This window comes from Cricetulus griseus (assembly GCF_003668045.3).
Source record: "Cricetulus griseus strain 17A/GY chromosome 1 unlocalized genomic scaffold, alternate assembly CriGri-PICRH-1.0 chr1_0, whole genome shotgun sequence".
Lineage (NCBI taxonomy): Eukaryota > Metazoa > Chordata > Mammalia > Rodentia > Cricetidae > Cricetulus > Cricetulus griseus.
Genome location: NW_023276806.1, coordinates 128,562,064 through 128,572,090, shown reverse-complemented (window position 1 = coordinate 128,572,090; position 10,027 = coordinate 128,562,064). Strand labels below are relative to the sequence as shown.

Genomic DNA, 10,027 nt, shown 5'->3' with positions numbered 1-10,027 from the left:
TCAATATTGTTCTTGAAGTTCTTCCTAGAGTAATAAGACAACAAAAGGATATCAAGGGGATACAAATTGGAAAGGAAGAAGTCAAACTTTCACTGTTTGCAGATGATATGAAGTTTACATAAGTGACCCAAAAAACTCTACCAAGGAACTCCTACAGCTGACAAACAACTTCAGCAAAGTGGCAGGATACAAGATTAACTAAAAAAATCAATAGCCTTACTATGTACAGACCATAAATGGGATGAGAAAGAAATCAGAGAAACATCACCCTTTACAATTGCCAAAAACTAAATAAAATGCCTTGGGGTAACACTAACCAAACAAGTGAAACACCTATATAGTTGTGGGGAGCCACAGCCCCAAGATGGTGCCTGGCTGGATGCCAGGGAGACCGAGCTTAGCTGTAAACAAGCCTTATTCGGAAGCGCTTAGTGGATCTGGTGTGCCTCCTCCAGCTGTGACCTATCCAGGATCGCCAGGTGGCATGAGCTAATTGGGTAATGAGCTTGCTTTTAAGGGCTTGCCAGGGGGCTGGGAGAGATATAGAAGAAGCAGAGAGAGAGAATCCACTGTTAAAAAAGGTTCTGAATAAACTGCTTGCAAGAAGAGCTCTGGTGTTGCGTCATCCTTGCTGGTCGAGGCGGTCGCGACTTATAGTAAGAACTTTGAGTCTTTAAAAAAAGAAATTAAAGAAGATATCAGAAAATGGAAAGATCTTTCATGCTCTTGGAAAGGAAGGATCAACATAGTAAAAATGGCAATCTTTCCAAAAGCAATCTACAGATTCAATGCAATCCCCATCAAAATCCCAGTACAATTCTTCACAGACCTTGAAAGAACAATACTCAACTTTATATGGAAAAACAAAAGACCCAGGATAGCCAAAACAACCCTTTACAATTGGGGAACTTCCAGAGGCATCACCATCCCTGACTTCAAGCTCTAATATAGAGCTATAGTGCTGAAAACAGCTTGGTATTTGCACAAAAATAGACAGGTAGACCAATGGAATAGAGTTGAAAGCACTGATATTAAACCACACACCTACAAAAATCTGATTTTTGACAAAAGCTAAAATTATACAATGGAAAAAGAAAGCATCTTCAACAAAGTCCTCAATATACACCCAGCCACACTGAAACTCTTAGAAGAGAAAGTAGGTGGTACCCTCTAATGAATTGAGAGGCAATTCCTGAATATAACACCAGTAGCACAAACATTGAGATCGACAATTGATAAATGGGACCTTCTGAAACTGAGAAGCCTCTGTAAGGCAAAGGACATAGTCAGCAAGACAAAACAGCAGCCCACAGACTGGGAAAAGATATTCACCAGCCCCACAGATGACAGAGGGCTGATCTCCAAAATATACAAAGAACTAAAAAAGCTAGAAACCAAAACACCAATTAATCCATTTAAAAAGTGGGGTACAGAACTAAATAGATAATTCTCAATGGAGGAATCTAAAATGGCTGAAAGACATATAAGAAAGTGCTCAACATCCTTAGCCATCAGGGAAATGAAAATCAAAACAACTCTGATAAACCATCTTACTCCTTTCAGAATGGCCAAAATCAAAAACACCAATGATAGCTTTCGCTGGATAGGATGTGGGAAAGGGGAACACTTCTCCACTGCTGGTGGGAGTGTTAACTGATTCAGCTGCTTTGGAAATCAGTACGGTGGTTCCTCAGGAAAAATGGGAATCGGTCTACCACAAGATCCAGCAATTCCACTCTTAGGCATGTACCCAAAAGATGCACATTCATACAACAAGGACATCTGTTCAACTATGTTCATAGCAGCATTATTTATAATAGCCAGAACCTGGAAGGAAACTAGATGTCCCTCAACTGAAGAATGGATAGAGAAAATGTGGTACATTTATAACAAATGAACGGAATCTTGAAATTTGCAGGCAAATGGATGGAACTAGAAGAAACCATTCTGAGTGAGGTAACCCAGTCACAAAATGATAAAAATGGTAAGTACTCTCTCATATATGGATTTTAGACATAGAGTAAAGGATTATCAGCCTACAGTCCACTCCACCAGAGAAGCTATTAAACAAGGAGGACTCTAAGAGAGACATCCATTGTCCCCCAGAGAAGGGGAAAGGGACAAGATATCCTGAGCTAATTGTGAGTATGGGGGAAGGAGGACAGTGAACTAGAAGTAAGAGAAGGGGAGAAGAGGAAGGGAGAGGAGGACATGAGAGAGCAGGAAGATTTAGCTAGGGGAAGAATAGAGGAGAGCAAGAAAAGAGATACCATAATAGAGGGAGCCATTATAGTTTTAAAGAGAGATCTGGGAAGTTTTTAGAGATCTACAAGTTACCCCAACTAACAATCTAAGCAATAGTTGTGAGGCTACCTTAAATGCCCTCTCCTGATATTGAGACTGATGTCTACCTTATATGCCATCCTAGAGCCTTCATCCAGTGACTGATGTAAGCAGAGGCAGACACCCACAGCTAAACACTGAGCTGAACTCCTGGAATCCAGTTGCAGAGAGGGGAGGAGTGATGAGCAAAGTGGTCAAGACCAGGCTGGAGAAACCCAAAGAAACAGCTGACCTGAACAAGCTGTTGCTCATGGACCCCAGACCGATAGCTGGGAAACCAGCATAGGACTGTTCCAGACCCCCTGAATGAGGAGGTTAGTTTGTAGTTCTTAGAAATCTATGGGGCCTCTGGTAGTGAATCAGTATTTTTCCCTAGTACATGAATGGACTTTGGGAGCCCACTCCACACATAAAGATACTCTCTCAGCTTAGACATATGGGCGAGGATCCAGGCCCTGCTCTAAAGAATATGATAGATTTTGAAGACTCCCTATGCAAGGCCTCACCCTCCCTGGGGAGCAGAAAGGGTATGGGATAGGTACGGTGTTAGCTGGGGAGGGTAGGGGAGAAGGGGAGGGAGAGGGACCTGGGATTGCCATGTAAAATAATTTTCTTTGTAATTAAAATAAAAAATCAAAAAATTATTTTCTTTTATTCTTCTCTTATACAATACATCCCAACTGTAATTTCTCCTCTCTTCTCTTCTCCTAGTCCCTTTCCACACTGCTTCTATCCCCCAGATCCTCTCTTCTTCTGTTTCCCTTCAAATAAATGACTAGACTTCCCAGGGATGTGGCCTAAAAAGTTGCAATAAGACTAGGCACAAATCGTCATAGCAAGGCTGGATGAGGCAACCCAGTGGCAGGAAATGGGTTCCAAACACAGGCAAAAGGATCGGAGATATCCCCCACCCCTCTCACTTTTGGGAGTCCCACAAGAATACCAGCTACATAACCATAACTTACATGCAGAGGTTCTACCACAGACCCATACAGGGTCCATGTTTGTCATTTCAATGTCTGTGATCCCTTAGGAGCTCTGCTTAGTTGATTCTATGGGCTGTGTTTTCATGGTGTCCTCCACCACTGTTTTTCCTTTAATCCTTATTCCTGTCTTCTGTGGGGTTCCCCTGCCCCCTCCTAGTGTTTGGCTGTGGATCTCTGCTTCTGTTACAATCAGTTGCTGGATCTTACTAGATTTAAAGTCTGCTCCCTAAGATGGAACCCACTTATGGAACCATTACTGGGGTCAAAAAATGTACCAAAGGAAAGTCATATGCACTAGGGGAGAATCTACCATCATCATTTGGATAACTAGACATTGTTTAAAGTGATTTTTAATGACTTAATTCTATACCTATAAATTATTTACCTCTCAGCCTTTATTAGAGAATTTTCTTGTAGTAAGTGGCAGTTAGCATGAAGTCCCACAACTGGTCACCCTGTAGACAATAGAAGGCACCAGAGTGCTCAGCCCTAAGTAGGATACCTATACCACAGTCTATTTTCCACAGGCTCAGGGAAAGAAAGACTGTAAGAGCCAGAGGTGGTGAATGGCTACAACAAAACATTGTTTTCAGACACAAGAGGGTAATTGAACATATCAACTCACCGTGACAGTGACAACATGCAGAAGATCTGTGTAAATTCAATCCAGAAAAAATCCCAGCTTGAATTAGAGAGATGAGCATAGTGTCCCACACTTAGCTGAGAAGATATTGACCATTGATATCTGCTGGGAGAGGGAGAGTAGGTTTTTTTTAAGGGTGTGACCCCTGGTGGGTTGACTACATTCCTAGAGATATCTTTCCACCCAGTATTTGGGGAACATATTTGGATATGATGGGTTTAAAATGAAAAAATAGCTCATGAAGTTGGCTGGATAGGGAGATGGGGTGGGTCTGGGAGGAGTTGGGGAAGGGGGTTAGTATGATCAAAACACAACGTGTGGAATCTAAGAGAACCAACCTTTTTTTTTTCTGGGGCAGAAACAAAATGTTTTGTTTCAGAGTCACTTCAATATTCTAAATATTGAAATGGGCATTTGAATTAAATATTTTAAATGCCTTTTACACATTCTCTTTATTCATTATTCAAAGATGCTCCTTTCAAATACATTAAAATTGGTATAAAACACTTTATTCACTTTTCGAATTTCAGTTTATAGGTATGGTGCTCTACACATTTAGAAATAAAGTATATGAAACAACATTTTCTAATCTGCTTTAGTTGGGAGAACATGAAAGAAAAAAATTAACATTTTGGAGATGAAACCCTCTCATAGTATAACTACTAATCAGCAACAGATACCTCAAGGCAGAAGATGAGTTATTGAAATGATGTTGTATGGTTGAAACAAATAGAGTGCATTCCCAAATTAGCTTTAGTGACTTGAAGGAGTAACTCATTTAATTTGCAGAGAAAACAAGTGTGGCACATTTAAAATTTTACAAAGTATAACCTTGCATTTAAGATGCTTTGCAATAGGGATATTGCTGGTAGGGAATGTGAATAGAGAACATGTAGAATCTAAAATAAATGTCATTTATCTGGAAAATATAATTTGTAACTTTGTTCTTAAAGTATTTCATGACATACTTTATGGATATATTAGCATAATTAGAAACACTATATGATATCCTCCCATAGAGTGTTTCTTAAAAAATATGTAACATCTCCAGAAAATTCTATAGGGAAAATAAAGTTTTTATTTTAATTAGTTATTTGGGAATTTTGTACAGCATATTTTGATCAAATTCACCCTCCTTTGCACAGATCTTCTTTTCAGATCTAGCTGCTTTGTGGATAGATCTATCTATTATTCTACATTGTGTCCTTGACCTTTTTGGACCACCAAGGCCAATTTGTGCTTTCCAAATAATGTTAGGTATGTGGCCTTCCACTGGAGCATGATCAACTTATCCAGGTCTATACTCTTAGAAAAAAAAAAAAAAAACAATCACTTTCTGGCATCTAAGAATTGCCATGAGTTGCTAGGCTAGGGGTGGAACTTTGTGCTTGATTTTCCTTCTTGGTACTTGGATTTGGTCTGGCTTGGGTTTACCCAGGCTGTCAACATTTATTAAAGATTTCAAAAACCAATCTATTACATGCACTTGATTGTAGAAATAAAAGAGGAAGACTGTGAAACTATAAAACTTATTATATTACAGCACACAAAGAAACTAAGAAAACAAGGACACTTAATGCAAATATTTAATAATTTCAAGAATATAATTATATCTTAATAAGGTTCTTTATTTTTTAACATACCTTTATTTTCATTTGCTTACAGAAAATGCTAGTTTGTGTACCACACCCTTGAATGCTTGCTTTACTTGCTGGTTCCTTAGCGTATAAATGAAGGGGTTTAACATGGGGACAACGGAGGTATTGAGAATTGCCACTCCTTTGGTCAATGACGCCTTTTCTTTTGCGGAGGGGTTGGCGTACATGAAAATGCAGCTTCCATAAGAGAGGGAGATGACAATCATGTGGGAGGAACAGGTGGAGAAAGCCTTTTTCCTCTGACTGGCAGATGGAATTCTTAAAATAGTCCTGATAATGTACATGTAAGATACAATCACCAATGCCAATGTGAACAGCAGAGTGACCAGAGCAACGTAGAATCCAATCACTTCTAGAAATGATGTATCTGAGCAAGACAGTTGTAAAAGGGGGAAAAAGTCACATGCGAAGTGATCAATGATGTTGGAAGCACAGTAATCCTGCTGGAGCAAAAGCATAAGGGGTGGGAAAACAGTTAGAAACCCACCCAGCCAGGCACACATCACAAACAGGGTGCAGAGTCTCCTACTCATGATGGTTGTGTAGTGAAGTGGTTTGCAAATGGCAACATAGCGGTCATAGGACATGGCCGTGAGAATGTAAAACTCACACACCCCCATGAAGATAAAGAAAAATAGTTGGGCAGCACAGTTGTTATAGGAAATTGTCTTATTCTGGGTGACAATAGACCCCAGAAATCTCGGGATACATACACTTGTAAATGAGACTTCAAAGAAAGCAAAATTCCGGAGGAAGAAATACATTGGTGTTTGTAGATGGGTATCTAAAAAGGTCAAAATGATGATAGTCAGGTTTCCAGTGACACTTAATATATATGTGATGAACAAAAAGAGAAAGATGGCAATCTGGAGGTCAGGATCATCAGAAAGGCCTAAGAGGATGAATTCTGTAATCTCCGTGTGGTTCATTTCCTCCCTCTCCTCCTGTTTTCTATTTCCTCCTTTTAAAGACAGACAGGGTAAGAAACAAAGGAGAAAGACATAACTCTTGATTAATATCATTCTAACTAGTACAGTTACAAAGTATCTTCTATAGTTCATGGCATTTAGATATGGGTTGTCATCCTTTCATTGTTTTATTAGATATTTGCATGCCATTTATTTAGTAGTCTCTTAAGTATAACAGGAGATATTAGGAAATTTTCATATTGTAAGATATAGCATTAGAAAATGGAAAATAAAGTCAGTAATCTTTGCATCGTGTCTAGTTAGGACAAAATATTATTAAAATTCGTATAAGTAATATGAAACACAATTCTCCACTTTTAAATTAATGTATGCATTAGAGTGGACAGCCTCCTAAAAACACAAATGTTGTGCTTTTAGTGCTGTTGAAAGCTAATCACAGCTCTTTACTCTTTTATATATAAAAATCAGCCAATGATTCTTCTTAGCAAATAAAGTATTTAAAGACTATTATTCATGTTTAAGTAATTTAATTTAATAATAATATTGTGGAATAACTTAAGAACAAAATAAAATTATATATATATTATATAACTAAGGTAGAATTTGTAATTATCTTATTTAACAAATAGGAAATACATACTTTAAGTATTGATTTATTTTTCAATTCAATTAACATATGTAACACAATTCTGTCTACAAAGTTAGAAATGCATGTATTGTACAAAGAAAACAGCCTTTTGAGATTAAAGAGACATGTACTGTTTGCCTTTCATTTTCCTCTAAAACACAAGTTGAAAAAATCATTACTTGCCTTAGGTCTCAGAAGCTCTGTCTCTTGAATTGTTTTACAGTATATTTTCATTTGATCATACTTCTGCTTATTGAGGAAGCTTTGTGGACAGATACTTTATTTTCCAGCTTTCTTGGTCCATATAAAAATCACTCATCTGGGTCTATTCATCCACAAGGATACCTAGAGATGCATAGAGGCCTGTTCCCATCCATCTTCACCTATTTAGTTAATTCTCAGCTATTTAAACACAGTACTAGAGCATGTGGTATTCTTGAAATTTGACCTGTTAAATCCTGAAAATTGTTGCCTCTATTTTATAAAGGCAGACTTTTGCTCTGAAGAACAGTGTGTAAAGGTATGGCTGCTTTGCTGGATACTTGTAAGACACTCATCAGGCTTCATTCAAATTTTTTTAAAAATTTTATAATGACTGAATAGAAATACTTGAAACAAAAATAGAGTATTAAAAATCCTCAGAGATATGGAAACATATTTCAGGCTTCTATAATCTTAAATAGCAATTCAGAAAGTGCTATTTACAGAGAGAACAGGGTAGGATGGGACAACACTGCTATTGTGACTACAAATATTTCTGACAGCTTGTACTTATGTAACAGATGCTCCAGTTGTACTTGTTTTGACTTCAAAAGACCTGAGCCCTTGGGAACTACACAAAGTCCAGGCCACTTCTTGTAGACCATGGGGGATTTCTAGAAGCCATCCTTCAGTATTTCACTCACCTCTAACTCTGCTCACTGGTGCATTCCCCCTTGAGAATGCGTTCACCTTTGTATCCCAGAGAGCCCACAATGTTGTCATCTACCAAATACCTACTTGCATTAGTTACAGTTGCTTCACATTTTAGTCTTGTCTAATAATTCATGAGCAATAAAATAATAATGAAATGTGCTTTCTTGAAAACCTGAAATACTTTAACAATTGATATAATTATATCTTTCAAATGTAAATTTATACATATTTAGTGGCTTATTTTTAGTTTTGTTAGGTGTCAGGGTATCATGAAATAAAAGGTTATAATGCTGTGTTAAATAATAAGAGTTAAAACTACACATAGTGCTCACAATGAAATAAAATGTCATTTTGCAGTATGATTTAATCCTTATCGTAAACTTCAGTATTTAATTTGACTATTCATAGTTATTGTACTAGTTAGCCTTTATAGTGTTTTAAACAATCTATTCAAAATTCTAATAAGAAATATCATAGAGCACTAATATTTTATTTATGTGAAATTCTAGCTAGTGAGTTATTATTCCTTTTCACAGATTTTGCTTCTCAAATATTTGACAATGAAATAGATATAACCAGATAATAAAGACATAATGTATTTATCACTTAATAGCTAAAATTCATATTGTATAATATAATAAAATAAATGTTATAAATTTGGGTGAAGCAACTAACCATTTACTTAATGTAAAAATGAGAGAGTGTATATGATAAATTTTCATTTTATATTTTCCAACTTACTGAAGTTCAAACGACATTTGTATACATTTAAGGTATATAACATGATACTTTGATATACCTGTGCATCCAATAATAGCAGTTATTTACACAGAACTACATTATGGGTGAGTTGCAAATGAGGATTTCTTTAATGCCATAGAGTATGAGGTAAAGAAGCAGCTTGGCTGTTTGTCAACTTAATTCCTTGGAAATAGTAAAGATGTTGTTACCTTTTTTTAACCACAAAATACTAATTAATAAAAAATATTTTATCACTAATCATTGAAGGACAATTGTATTTGTGTCTCAAACTGTGCTCTTGTCCTTCTCTGTGGGTTAGATTTAGATTTAGAAGCTCATTTCAGGTTTTGTTTACTGTAATTTTCAAGAATAGTCCAGATAATAAATCTTCTGCACTCCTTCATTTCATCTGTGTTCATCAAAATACAGATTCACTGTAATAACTTATGTGATGATCCATACACACATAACTAAAAACAGCAGGTCTAGCTGCTGAAAACATTTTGCTTCCTGAAAATGGCCAGAATTCCACTCTTCTATTGCTTCCATTAGTTACAACTTTTCTTTATATGCATAACTTCCTTTTCTCAATTTTTGAGATTAGTATAGCTACAAATAATTTCCCTCCTGCCTTTCCTTCTAAACCTTCCCATATATCTCTCCTTGCTCTCTTTCAAATCATGGCTTCATTTTTCATTAATTCTTTACACTCTCTCTCTCTCTCTCTCTCTCTCTCTCTCTCTCTCTCTCTCCTAAATAAATAAATATACTTTTCTCAGTCTGTGTAATGTTACTTTTATGTATTTACAGGTTGAGCATTTGATATTGGGTAAAGAATTGGTGTGCGCTTCTTTGGGGAAAGCTATTACTCTAACTCTCAGCATGCCTTAGTTGCTTGTACTTTAATGAAAGGCTTTAAAGTTGTTGAAGGATCAGTAAGAATGAGAAATTTATGTGCAAAAGTACATATGAGTTAATAAGTAGATTGTGTTGAAAGCCTTTTATGATTGAAAATAGATTCTATGGAAAGTATAAGAGTAGGTGTGTAGATAGTAAAGCATTCAGGGGAGGGGCTTATAATTGGTCTTCCTTGACTCTGTATATTTCCTTTTACCTTTCAGACCCATGCCTACAGCATCTTCCCAAGTAAAATAGACAGTGCTATTACTGTCATCACTCCAATC

At 36.7% G+C, this 10,027-nt stretch overlaps 1 protein-coding gene across 1 annotated transcript; it reads right to left on the bottom strand.

The window, feature by feature from the left end:
• Nucleotides 1–5,623: 5,623 nt before the first annotated feature.
• On the bottom strand, nucleotides 5,624–6,559 carry LOC100768465 (olfactory receptor 6C3). The gene has a single exon (XM_027391849.1). It carries the CDS (start codon nucleotides 6,557–6,559, stop codon nucleotides 5,624–5,626), a length of 936 nt encoding a protein of 311 aa, XP_027247650.1.
• Between the last annotated feature and the right edge of the window lie 3,468 nt (nucleotides 6,560–10,027).